This window comes from Hyperolius riggenbachi, chromosome 1, assembly GCF_040937935.1.
Source record: "Hyperolius riggenbachi isolate aHypRig1 chromosome 1, aHypRig1.pri, whole genome shotgun sequence".
Classification (NCBI taxonomy): domain Eukaryota; kingdom Metazoa; phylum Chordata; class Amphibia; order Anura; family Hyperoliidae; genus Hyperolius; species Hyperolius riggenbachi.
In genome coordinates, this window is record NC_090646.1 from 557,937,269 (window position 1) to 557,951,466 (window position 14,198).

At 42.6% G+C, this 14,198-nt stretch overlaps 1 protein-coding gene across 4 annotated transcripts in view; it reads left to right on the plus strand.

The window, feature by feature from the left end:
- LOC137526270 (uncharacterized) overlaps positions 1–14,198 on the plus strand; it is a 76,690-nt gene that overhangs the window by 24,941 nt on the left and 37,551 nt on the right. For all 4 annotated transcript variants that reach the window (XM_068247451.1, XM_068247452.1, XM_068247453.1 and 1 more), the window contains 3 exons: positions 12–179; positions 4,084–4,185; positions 8,188–8,298. In XM_068247451.1, coding sequence (XP_068103552.1) covers positions 12–179; positions 4,084–4,185; positions 8,188–8,298 — 381 coding nt within the window. The remainder of the gene's footprint in view (positions 1–11; positions 180–4,083; positions 4,186–8,187; positions 8,299–14,198) is intronic.

The following is a 14,198-nucleotide window of genomic DNA, read 5'->3' on the forward strand; positions in this document are numbered from 1 at the left end:
CATCATCCCAGGTAACTCAGAAGAAACTCGCTCCGTAGATCTTGGAGGACGAACTGACGGTAAAGACAAGGGCTTATATACAGAAAGCTTTCATTCAGCATCGTGGATATACAGAGGGGATGAATCTAGCCCAGAGAATAGCCCAAGGTGTCTCAGCAAAAGACCCCGTTCAGTAGCAAGTGAGTGACTAACTGGATTAAACACTAAAACAGAACTCTGACTTCAACATATTTGGTAGGGTTTTTTGCTCTTTTTGGTTTTTGTTATTTTTGTTTCATGAAAGCAGGTCTCATTCAGACATGGACTTAACATAAATCTTCTCAGATAAGACATAAATGGAAATAAAAGAATGAGAAAGTTAGAACTCCTGCCGTGCTTATATTTCTGTCTGTATCCCTTGATCAGTGCCTTGGTATTAATTGTGTAACCAGCATACGAATTTCATGTGACTTCCAACCCCCTTATCTTCATCCATGGGGGAGTATTGCATTGTGGGGGGAGGCCACTTACCTCCTCTCTCAGTGAGATAGCATAAGGGGGTGTGGCCATGCTCCCATAAGCCCACTCTTAATGGGATAAAAGGAAGGGTGGTACAGCCATCAGGGGTGCATAGGTTCCACAGCAAGCTCCCAGGAATGGTCACAGGCAACCTGTATGTTGAGACATATGGGCTTATGGCAGCATGGCCACAACCCCTTCTGCTTTCTCACTGAGAGGGGTGGTAAATGCCCTCCCCTCACAGTGCTCTGGTCCAAGGGCCCCGATGTGGTCGCAACCTCTGCATTCCTTATTGCTTCACTACTTGGGAGAACATACAAAATCATGCATGTATTTTCCTGGACCAGATTTCAACCAGGGCCTATAGCACTAATAGGTAATAATGCTATACATTACACCACCAGGATTTAACAGTTGTAGGGAGGGTGAGGTGTGGGGGATGCAGTAGTTGGGACAGGAAATGGGCTTGAAGTCATATGAGGGGGAAATTCAACAAGCCATCTTTGTCATTGAAGGAAAAGGCTAAAAAGGCAATTTTTAAACTACTCATCAAACTATATTACACACATTAGAAACATAGGAGTTTTCTCTTATTTAATACTGTACACCATGACTTTTTTTGTGAAAAGTAATAGTTTGAACAATAAGCTCAAGTTATCATAAATGTTTTGTTCTCTAGATCATAAAATGTTAACCAGCCAGAAAAAGGTACAAATATTCTTCTTTTTGTTTTCAAAAGGATCAGGCTTCTTAGTGAGTATATAACAAAATAACTAAAGCTCCAGGTAAAATAATAAGTGACTTGGGGTAAGCCATGTGTGAATATTTTTTAAATGTACTATCTTAAAGGGCACCTTAAGGCAGAGGGATATGGAGGCTGTCATATTTATTTCAATCTAAGCAATATAAACTGCCTTGCTGTCTTGCTGATCCACTGCCTCCAATAATTTTTAGCCATAGCCCCTGAACAAGCATGCAGCAGATCAGGTGTTTCTGACATTATTGTCAGATCTGACAAGATTAGCTGCATGCTTGTTTCAGGTGTGATTCTACATTATTAAAGCCAGATAGACCAGCAGGCAGGGAAATAAATATGGCAGCCTTCATATAAGTCAGGCAAAAATGGCGCAGGAAGTTTGGGCACACCAGGCACCGGCATAGGCCGTAATAGGAAACAATGGCACTAAGGCAGTAATTTGGGCACCGTCAAGAGACGGAGCCCAAATTATGATAAAAACATCATAATTTGGCTGCCAGCAATAGCTGGCAGCTGAATTACGTCTTACTCCATGCTTCATGGCGGCCTGGTGGGGGTATTTTAATTAACTCCGCTGGGAAATTTGCAGGAGCAGAGTGAGCCATTTTTCAGCTTCACCCAGCGCCCAAATTTACCGGCGCCTTCATTACATGTATACGTCTCCATATACTTCTTGCTTCAGGTTCCCTTTAAAAGTATTTCATATCTTTTCATTAGCTGTATTATAACTGTCTTAAAGAAAAAAATACTCCATGTGCAGTGCAAACATGGTGCTTAACCACTTAATGATAACTGAACGTATATATATATATATATATATATATATATATATATATATATATATATATATATATATATATATATATATATATGTCCAGTGTAGTTGTGGAGAGTGCACCACCAGTTTGTTACTAAATGAGGCACATGGGGTATCATGTATTCTACGAGTTGTAGAATACATTTTGGTGTGTCTTAAAGGAGAACTGAAGTAAGAGGTATACGGAGGCTGCCATATTTATTTCCTTTTAATCAATACCAGTTGCCTGGCAGCCCTGCTGATCCTCTGCCTCTAATACTATTAGCCATAGCCCCTGAACAAGCATGCAGCAGATCAGGTGTTTCAGACTTTAAAGTCAGATCTGACAAGACTAGCTGCATGCTTGTTTCTGGTGTTATTCAGATACTACTGCAGAGAAATAGACCAACAGGGCTGCCAGGCAACTGGTATTGATTAAAAGGAAATAAATATGGCAGCCTCCTTATACTTCTTACTTCAGTTCCCCTTTAAAGCTTGGACCCGTGTTGCATAAAAAATAGGTGGGGACAAACTTAATCAAACATAAAAAGTAATTTTCAAAATTATAATCAAACTTGGGAAAGTCTTAGCAAAACTACAAGAGACATATGTGGTAACATTGTAACCATAATGAGTAGTAGAATAGAGTTTAGAGAGTTTTAGGGTTGAGGCCCTTGTCTTGTGTATTCTTTTTAGTCACAAACTGAATCAAAAGCATTTCCATTTTTGCATATTTTGTACCAAATTAAAAGACTTGTAAAATGAAAACAAAGTGACAGAATAGAAAATAAAATACATATATTGTTACATTAGGAACTTGGCTTTTTAAATATGTATGCCATGTGGGTATATTACTATTATTTTTGCAAATAAGGTATTGTAATCATCGATGGTGTACAATGAGAAAGCAAATATAAAAATAACAGAAAAAAAGACACCTTTATTTCCAAATATAATATTGTCACTATACATTTTACTAGGAACATAATCTAAATGTTGTAATAACCAGGAAGGATAAGCAAATACAATTTGTGGGTTTAACTTATAGTTAGCACTGTTTATTGTAATGCTATAATGGATATAAATGGAGAAAAATAGTTTTTTTCTATTTTTTCCCTTATTTTCCTTTAAAACGCATAGAAAATAAGGTAATTACTAAACAAAATTTTCACACACACCTAATTTGTTTTGGAAAAAAAAAATATAGATTGTTTAGTTGTGATAAGTAGTAATAAAGTTATTGGCAAATGAATGGGAGCAGCACTGATATGTGAAAATTGCTCCTGTCCTGAAGTAGAATTATTTTACAAAACATTTGAGCCTGCTAATTAGAAAGATATTTTGTGCATAGGCAAGTAAACAAATATAGGTCCTCTAGTATACGTTGCATGTATCCATCCTGTGTGAGGTAGTCTGCAGTGAAAACAATTTGATCTCTAGTCAGCATCTTTTGCATGATCCTGCCAAACCTGAGGCTCTTCACTGAAAAATCTTACTTAACCTTTTGCCGGCGGCGTCACGCCGATGAGGTGGACGCGGAGGCAGCCCCAGTACGGCCTAACGCCAATTGGCGTAAGGTCCTTGGGGAGTGGTTTGTGGGTGATTGCGCGCGACGATGCGCACACATCCTCGCTCTGATGGAGCCTATGACAGCTGAGTTGGACGGCCCTGCAGCGAGGCCTTAAAGCTGCAGTGGCCTATTAAGTGAGAAATGGCCTGGTCTTTAGGGGGGTTTAACACTGCGGTCCTCAAGTGGTTAATGGCTGCAAGTGACAAATATAGAATATACATATGATGGTTTACATTTGCTTATTCAAAGGATTTTTTTAGAACAGATTAAAATAAAAAAAAAACATATGCAATACTTTTGCTGAAAAAGCAATGTGTCTTGCATAAAATATTTGTGCCTCATTCATAATACAGATCTATTCATTTTATGTCAGTAAAACACACTTAGAATTTCAATAGGCTTCTCAGCTCAGTTGTAGTTGCAGATGAAGTAACCTCTGAATATGTATTCCTGTTTGAACAGTTCGAGAACGTACAGTCAGAATCGCTAAAGGTACAGGAGACTATCCGTGGGGATTCCGCATTCAGTTTTCAAAGCCGATTCTGGTTACTGAAGTAGATACAAGTAAGTGAATTATTTATTGTAAGTCTTGGAAGGTAAATCATCATCAACAAGCAGGTCGGATTCTGAAGCCACTCGAATCATGGCAGTGTTTAGATATTATTCTACAGTATATTCACAATACATGCAACTTTATAGTATTCTTCAAGAAATATGCGTGCATAGGCACAGTCAAGTCACATTTGCAGTACACAGTGTATGCTCACTCGCTCACTCAGCAGTGCTCATGAATAGTACTACCTGGCTAGGCTTGTGCATGCGCAGTGCATGGACATTGGAAAGGACGTTTAGAATAAAATATAGTTAGGCATTTCCATTCCTGGAAGTAGGTGAGCTGCTTTTATTCTTATCAGTAGAAACATTAAAGTGGTACAAAACTAAGCATTTCTTCTTTGTTCTAAAAGATTATTTACAGCATAAAATCTACTACCACAAGAAAACATTTGTTGCAGAACAGCGTTCCAAAGTTAAACACAACACTTTGTTCTTCATTGGAAAGCTCCTTGCTTCAGTGGAAAGCTTCTGGCCGCATCCTAAGAAATAGAAAGTGACAGCATTATCTTTTGTTTAGATTCCTTTGTCTGATACGTTTAGTATTAGCAAAGTTCTGACACTGAGCTGAGCTGTACTGAGCTGAGGAGCAGAAAGAGCTGAGAATTGATCACTGGATATATTTTAATATACAGCAGCTATTCAATAGAAATGCAATGGCAGCTTTGAGAGCAGATAAACTGTACTTTGGGAATTTGTAATTTGTAAACAGACCATATTACTTGTGCACAAAAGCAAATATGATAACTGTATGGGTAATAAAAAGTATGAAAACACATTTTTATTGAATGTTATGTTAGAGTTTTTTTCCGACTTAGATGAGAGTTTAGTAGCTGTGTAGTTTATTTACTATGCCTGCATAATGTGTATAACTAGTTAGATCCACACTATGCACAGGGCCGGCGCTACCATTAAGGCAAAGGAGGCAGCTGCCCCAGGGCCCCAGAGCTTGTAGGGGCCTCCAGTGGCTACAAGAGGAAAAAAAAATTTCAAATCGGCCTTATAGTTTTTGAGAAAATCGATTTTTAAGTTTCAAAGGAAAAAAAAATACACATTTAAAAACCTGCCTACTTTAATGTTTAATAGCAAATCCACCTTAAGTGCTAGAAACCCTAAATTTGCAGGATATGTTAAGGAGATCATTAGGAATAAGAGGAAAAAACAATTTTTCAAAAAGACCTTATAGTTTTTGAGAAAATTGATTTTAAATTTTCGAAGGAAAAAAGTATACTTTTAAATGCGGTAAATGTCACTTTTAGTAGCAAACCTAACGGTAGTGTAATTTTACATGCATCAAACGAAAGCGCAATAAATTTCCTGATGGGGTTTCCAGGGGGTCTATACGCAGCCGCAGCGCTTTGGCCAGGGATCACTGGTTATATGGCTGTATGAAGATCCCTGGCATTTTTTCCTATTTTCCCAATTTATTTTTTTTATGTTTAGAGTGTGGGATTTTTTTTATTTTTTTTTAATTATGTGGGGTCCCCCCTCCTGAAACTTTTTAATCTCTTGAACTCCCATGCAGGCTGGGATAGCCAGAATGTGGAGCTCCGACTGATTGGGACTTTACACCCTGACTATACCAGCTGCAAAAAAGGTCCCCTAATGCCAATTTTTGTTCCGGGGTATATGTTGGGGGGCCCCCAGGTTTATTTTGCCATGGGGCCCCATTGTTGCTTAAACCGGCCCTGACTATGCAGTCACAATGTACACATCAGGACTACTGTCTACCACATTATTATTATTATTTAGTATTTATATAGCGCCGACATCATCTGCAGCGCTGTACAGAGTATATTGTCTTGTCACTTAACTGTCCCTCATAGGGACTCACAATGTAGTTCCTACCATAGTCATCTGTCTATGTATGTATCATGTAGTGTATGTATCGTAGTCTAGGGACATTTTTTTAGGGGGAAGCCAAGTAACTTATTTGTATGTTTTTGGGATGTGGGAGGAAATCGGAGTACCAGGAGGAAACCCACACAGACACAGGGAGAACATACAAACTCCTTGCAGATGTTAACCTGGCTGGGATTTGAACCGGGGACCTAGCGGTGCAAGGCGAGAGCGCTAACCACTATGCCACCCTTGCTGCCCACATTAATTTTGCCCACATTAATTTGCCCACTGATCTGCTGCCACTACCATAGTCTTCTTTCACAACCACCTCAGAAGAATACTCTATTTCAAAAAAAATTTATGCAGAACTTTGAGATCAATTAGTCTGAGCCTGTGCCATGTCCGGCCATTATATTGTCTGTTATCTGTCTGGCTCATAGAACCATTTACTATTTCCCAAGTGACAGATGACACCAGAAGCTGGATTCAGCATGCTGCATTGTGGTTGCAGAGGAGCGAGCAGTCACGTGACATGCACCTGACAGCTCTCATTTGTCTCTGAAAGTTGCTGGTGGCTGTAATCAGTGACTGCATGCCTGTCACTTAGAAATAACAAATGGTCCTGCAAGGTAGTTAAATGCTGGCTTTGCTATGGTAACTAAAACACGCAAAGAGCAACAGCTCCAAAACTCACTCACACCCGCAATAAGCAAGTCTGGCAACATTGCCTTCATCAGCAATTGTAACAAATAGGGATGACAACACAGTATTGTGATCTTACAAGCTGAAAAGATAAAGAGGAACACAGGTATAAACTGCATATCCAGACAGCTTGATATCTGGCTGAAGGGAATACAAATATGTTACAGCCTTGATTTTGGTCCAGAAATATGGCAGGACAGCATAACCCATTTGTTTGGATATAGCCGCTACACAGAGCTCTGTCTGTATGGCCTGTAAGCTCCTGCACTGCTCCACAACTTACATTAATAACCAGGGTTGGATTTACCATAAGGCACTGTAGCCACGTGCCTACTGGCGCCTGATGATGGAAAGGCCACTCATACCCCTCCACCGTTGCCTCCCTCCCTCATTCCTTATGCAGAGTCCTGATGAGAGTGTAAATGAGAGTTTACTCATCCTGCTCTCGGCATTCCACTGACGAGATCTCCCTTCAGTCAGGGGCACCACTAGCTACCTAATACTTGGGGGCACCTCTACCTAGTTGATACTGAGAGTACTTCTGGCTTCTTAATACTAAGGGGCACCTGTAGCTACCTATAATGGGCAAGGGAAGTAAGAGAGAAGTGACTACTAGAAAAGCCAGCACACTGGCGTTGCAGTTTGGTGTGTGTTTGTCGGTGCCAGGTGCCAGGACATCTAAGCCTATAGGCAATTATGAGGTAAATCTGGGCCTGCCAATGACACATACATCACTCAGGAAGCAGGCTCCTCTTCTTCCCACAACCTGGAAGCTAGGCACTCAATATATACACCCAGGTTGCAGGGGAAAAAATGTAAGGGAGAAATCAGAATGTGGGAGGAGACCTGGGCCTGCTCTGTGATCAGTACGTAGCCTGTGTATTGTTGTCTTAAAGACAATCTGTAGTGAAAATAAACTAATGATATAATGATTTGTATGTGTAGTACAGCTAAGAAATAAAACATTAGCAGCAGAGATATGAGTCTAATATTGTTTCCAATACAGGAAGAGTTAGAAACTCCAGTTGTTATCAATGTAAAAGAGCTTCACTGATCTCTCCGACTTTCAAAGCCGCAGAGAGCTCTGTCTTCTGAAGCTTATTATCTCAAGTGTCTTGTTTTTTTCTGCAGAGTAAAGTTCACTAGCCTGCTCTGTGAAATCATTTAGAATGCTGAGTAGTTTAAACTGCAAATATAAGAGAATGATGCAATGTTATAAAAAAAAAACACAAAAAAACCCCAAAAAACGATATAACTGGAAATAGATTTTTTTTTTTTTTTTGCTTCAGTGTCACTTTAAAACAAATACAGAGAGCACGTTTCTCTGATGGGAGTTTGCTGTCATATTTGTATTAAATGTTCCATATTACATATTCCTGACCAGTGACCACCTATGTGTTCTGTTGTCAGATGGAGCAGCTGAAGAGGCAGGACTTCAAGTGGGGGACATAGTGATGGCTGTTAATGGAACTGATGTCACCAGTATTCCCCATTCTGAAGCAGCAAGTTTAGCGAGACAAGGTAAGCCACAAATGGTTGTATTCATGAATATACTTCATAAAACAACAATATTGTACACAATAAATTGAAATGTTATCATTTCTGATGTTCAGCACTAAATTGGTGTTTAAAGCAAATCTGAAGCGAAAATAAACTTATGATATAAGGAACTGTATGTGTAGTACAGCTAAAAAAATAAGTCATTAACAGCAAAGAAAAGAGTCTCATATTGTTTTCCAGTACAGTAAGAGTTAAAAAAAAAACTCAGTTGTTATCTAAGCTCTGTTATAGCTATAGAGTGTGGTTTCTAAACTGCAAATATGGCAGAATGATGCAATGTGCTCAAAGAAAGCTATATCACTGAAAATAAAAATATGAGACTCTTTTCTTTGCTACTAATGTTTGATTCATTATCTGTACTACACATACAATTCATTATATTATATGTTTTTTTGCTTCAGATTTGCTTTAAACATGAATGAGGCTTGCAAAGGTTTGTAACATGTAACCAGACTTAGAATGTAGTTTAAAATACATTTTATTTAAAATATACCTTTACAGTTCATGTCTGTTCACAGCTGGATACGGGCTTTATTACAGTTCATCTCTGTTCACAGCTGGATCTGGGCTTTATGTAACTCTGATGTAAATTTGGACAGTATAAATTAAGGATACGATGATAATCTCTAAAATCAGATGTTACACCTAAAAGTTCAGCTAGGACCAGGCCTTGGGGGGGGGGGGGGGGGGGATGCTACAATGCTATATATGAGATAGAAAGAGGTCATGACTTTCTGTAAGATGTGCAGAATAGTATCACCTTTGCTACTGTTGGGGCTGCCTCCGATCACTTGTATTTGTACAATGAATGAGTGTCCATAAATGGATTTCATGAATAGGCTGGAACTTCAATCCAGTACACAACACACGTACAAGGCATTCCACCTGGCAGAGGTTGGGGCTCAATTCCCTGGGACGACATTGCAAGACTGAGGCTGTAGTCATGCTAGATTGTCAGCAGACGGTTGTTCTCCTTCTCCTCGGACGAGTTTAATCTAGCATGACGTACATGGCTTTAGGCAGCAAGGTGGCTGTGGCTAATTCCTATGGATATATAATACAGTCATTAGATAACACTAAAAAATACAAGGATAAGATAGCTAAAGGGATCTTCAATTCAGGATTCAACCTCTCGTTATAACCCCACTAATCGTTAGTTTAATGGTTGAAAGGGGGTCTATTGCCAAGATCTCGGATATTATCTACATTGTCACGTAGAGTTTGCCTTTTTTTTTATTGTGTACCAGTTTAGACATACTGCAGTGGAAAATTGGGTTTTCTATTGTGCAACCTGTGCAGTCACATGAGGCTTCATTAATAAAAGGAGGAGAAAGCAACCGGCAGTACAACTAGGGTGGATAGTGATGGAAGCCTGGATTGAGCTCTGCTATGTACAGAGCAATGTGCTCTGGGATTGGTAGAGAGGATTAAGGCTCCCTGCACACTGCAAATCCGTTTTCCGATTCCGATTCCGATTCCGATTCCGTTTCCGATTCCGATTTTCCTTGAATACATTCAACAGAAAAACGGATCAAAAAACGCAGCATGCAGTTAAGATTAAAAATCTGAATCGGAATCGGATGTAAAAACAGATTAAAAATCTGAATCTGAATCTGATTTGCTTGCAGTGTGCAAGAGGCCTGATTCAGTGTCTTATATAGACAACAGAGTCCCAGCAATACTGCAAGCTTCAGATAACACACGTCTTTTATTCAGTGCAGTCAGATGCAGTGCGACGTTACAAGTGATGAAATTAAATAGACATACCAGAGGTTTAGGGGGTGTGTGAGAGGGAAAGCTCACCCAGCAGTGTTGTAGTGCCGGGACTTTGTTGTCTATAAGACATTAAGGCTTCCTTAATACTGTCAAAGGAGTGCATATATGCAGAAAGGGCGCAAGGGAAATTTGTGCGCAGGTGAAGCCGCTATTAGAATATTGGCAGATATTTTCTATTGGGTGCCTTTCTCCCACACTAACCCTCCCTCTATCTACTCCTAACAGTAATTTTCTGTTAGATTCTTCTGTTAGATTTACCTACAACATGGAAAAAAGCTATCTGGCAGGTAAATCTAAGAGAGAATCTTACAGATAATTGAATGGTGTGTACCTAGCATTACACTAACACCCCCCCCCCCCCCCTCACCTACTCCTAACGCTAATCTAATGCTGTCTAAGTCTTAATACACTAACCTAACAGTATCTAAGCCTAAGGCCCCATTTACACTTAATCAGTTGTTACACGTTAGTGCGGGTTGGTATGCATTTTTTCCATAGCAGTGCATTGGGAAGAAGATTTCAGTTAAAATGTGTTAAACTGAATGGGAACCGCATTTAAAAAAATTAGACCGATACTTACCCAAGGAGAGGGAAGGCTCTGGGTCCTATAGAGCCTTCCCGCTCCTCTCCTGGGGCTTGATTCACAAAGCTGTGCTAACCCAGTTAGAGACATTAGGCGTGATAACCATTGCACCACGCTGGTGAAAAGCCAGTTTAGGTGTAATAAGTTTAGGCGTGATAAGTTTAGATAAGTTGAAATCGCGCGCAAAGTCCCGCATGCAAAGCAGCGCCATTAAACTCTATGTGAACTGCACCAGACTTTGCTAGCGCAAAACTTTTGATCAGATGTGCACTGCGGTGCTAACCCAGTTGGTGCTATAGTTATCACACCTAAACTTATCACACCTAAACTTATCACACCTAAACTTATCACACCTAAACTTATCATGCCTAAACTTATCACACCTAAACTTATCACGCCTAAACTGAGTTTAGGCGTGATAAGGGGCTTTTTACCAGCGTGCTAACTGTTAGCACCGCTTTGTGAATCAAGCTCAAGGTCCCCTCGTTCCAGTGCTGGCTCTCCCGGTAGCAATATTTGACTAATTTAGTCAAATACTGCTTTACCCGGATGAAGGAGGCTTCAGAAGTCTTCAGGGAGCCCGAGTGCTCCTGAAGAAGGGCGGCCCTGTACTGCACCTGCGCAAGCACGCTCTCTTGCACACTCACGCCTGTGCAGTATGGAGCCGCACATCTTCAGGAGGACACGGCTCCCGAAGACTTCTGTCACAGGAGCCCTAGTGGCTGACCGCACTTAGCCTTCTAAACGGTGCCAGCGCACAGATCGTGCGAACTCTGATCGCAGTCAATGCACAGGAACCGTTAAGAATTAGCCGCAGACAACTCAGAAGGGAGCCTGTGAGACACGGGTGATTACAACTTCACCCACTGGTTCAGAGTAAACTGCCACCACCGCGGTTACCATGGGACCGTGGAGCCCACTAACTGACTGACTAGTCCTGCGAATAAAACGGTTAAACACATGGTATTCTGTCTAGCCAACAACAAACAAACAGTAGCGTATCTTCAGAGACCCGGGATCAGTTCTGTGTGTGCTGATAAGCAGGGTAGCGGACAGTGAATGACTTGGAGAAAGTCGTTTATTCACACAATATAAATAATTAATATATACAGACAATTATTAAAATCAACAATTATTAAAACAGTAATAGCCAGTATAAAAAATAAAAGAAGGGAGAACAATACTTAGTTCCTGGAAAGATGTCCTTTTTGTGGGAAAAACAGAGTTCTGGGTTTCAATCAAAGTTCAGAGTTCAGACCAGGTGGATGCCAGCATATCCTCAAGCTGGCACCGATGAGTTCAAGATGTTTTCAGGGTGGAGGACACTGAGTTTGGGTCCTCTGCCATTCTTATGCCCCTGATTCAGTAGGAGGGAGTGAGGGCGGGGAGCCACACACCCCCTTAGAAGATGAGATGAGCCCTCCCCTTGTCCTGGGGACTAGAAATCATATCTACCCATATATGGGCTCTATCTCACAGAACCGTACAGGTCAGGGCAGATTTATTAACATTTTCAGGTCTGTCTCGATTTACCCAGCGCCCTGATACCAGACATGAGGGGTGGGACCCCTGTGGTATCATCAGGGCACTTTCAAACTGCCTAACTGGCAGTCCTTACCTCAGAATGTTCTGAAACTTCCTCAGAACCAGCACCGGGGCTCATGCTACACTTCCCCCACGTTTGGCGAAGCTGCCATCTCAGGAACCCCAGAAATATGACAGATCTGGGAAGTTATGGATATGCTATGAGACTCAGGTTATTCCCAGGCAAAGGCTCTTTGAAGTTTGGGGCAGCCAGCTAGGTGTCACCTCCCCTGCTGGGAGGGAGCCAGCGGGTCTGGTTTTCCCCCCAACTAGATTGCTTCTGCCATGGTGCTTGTCACCTTATACCTGATGGATGGGCCATCAGCACAGCTTGAAGCCAGGGACTCTCCGGGGCAGATTAGGCTCAGGCTCATTAGCATATCAAAAGAGCCATCCAGCATTTAGGCTGGTGCTCTCTCTCTGCTGAGAACAGACTGCAGCTGCCCCTACACACTCAACCCAGATTCTATCGATCTGAAGCGCAATCGATGCAGGGAATCGAGTGCGATCGCTTTTTCTTCACGGGCGGTTACAGGACGCGCCTGCGGCCCTGCAACCATCCGTGACAGCCCCCCCTGGGGAGAAGGCAGATAGACATGGATCAGCAAGATGTGTGTCGTTGCCGCTAACCTGCGATATCTGATCTAGTTCCCCGTTGGCGTTCTGGGGTTGGCTGCCCGCTGCGTGACGGCCAACCTGGCTGACGGGTCTCGGGTTGCCGGTGCGGCGGGAAAACCTATTGGAGCCTGTGGCTCGGTTCCCCTGGACCGGTCGCGGTCTGCTACCCTCAGGGTTGACCCGACATAGACCGTTCTGGACAGGGCGTTTGCGCCACTGCAGTCGGACGTGGTGTCTGCCGGGACTGCTGACAACGAGCAGTGGGTTGGTTAGGTCAACAGCCAGCCCACGCAGGGTTCCCCTGCTAAGTGGCTGTGGACCTAAGGGAACCCCGCGGGAATCCCTGGACCTTCCCAGCTCCTGACAGACGGCACATGCTCTGCAGTAGTTTGCTACATCCCTGTTCATCCGGGGCCAATAAAACTGTTTCCGAATACCGGCAAGTGTCTTGCGGACCCCTGAGTGCCCTGTCAGAGGATTACCATGTGCGGATTTCAGCACATGTCCCCTGAACGCACTCGGGACCACAAGCCATTTGGTATTCGCGTGGGATCTACCTGTAGGGGGCTGTACAGACTCACTGTACAGTCTCCCACCTTCCCAGTACACCTTGAAAGCGGCCCCGTCTGCGAGGGGCTCAGCGGCTTGCTGCCTAAGCACCTCCAGGCTTGGGTCACTTTGTAGTGCGGCTGAGAATACGGCGCTGTCAGTTTCAGCCAACTGGCTCATGTCACACGAGGGCAGCGACTGAAAGGTCTCATCCCTGCGGTCAGAGGAGGGGGAGGAGGCCGGAACCCCCTCCACCTGTTCTGAGCTCGGGTTCCGAGCAGTGCAGCTGCGCGGTACTGCTAGCACAGGTACACTGTCAGAATGGCACAGACGGACATTACTCAAATCATCATTGCATGCAGTAATGACATTGACAGGTATAGACATTTTTTCATTACAGACAGGTTGTACAGTAAACTCAGGTACAGTTACAGCATCATCACAACAGACAGTCTGTACATCAAACTCAGGTGCCTTTGAAGCAGGCACTATTGAACCTGGTACCCTTGAACTGGGCACATTCAACCCACCTCCCCCTGGTGCTCCCCCAAGTGTATAAAGTACCTGGTGGTGGGTGGAGAGTCTGTCTCCTTCCGTGAGCGACAAGGCGGTCGTGGCAGGTTCATAGTAAGACACAAGCTTGCCCAAATCAGTCCCCAGCAACACAGGGACTGGGAGATCCTTCATAACCCCAACAACCCTTTCGTGGACCCCTCCTCCCCAATCCAGCTTCACTCTCGCGTGGGCTATG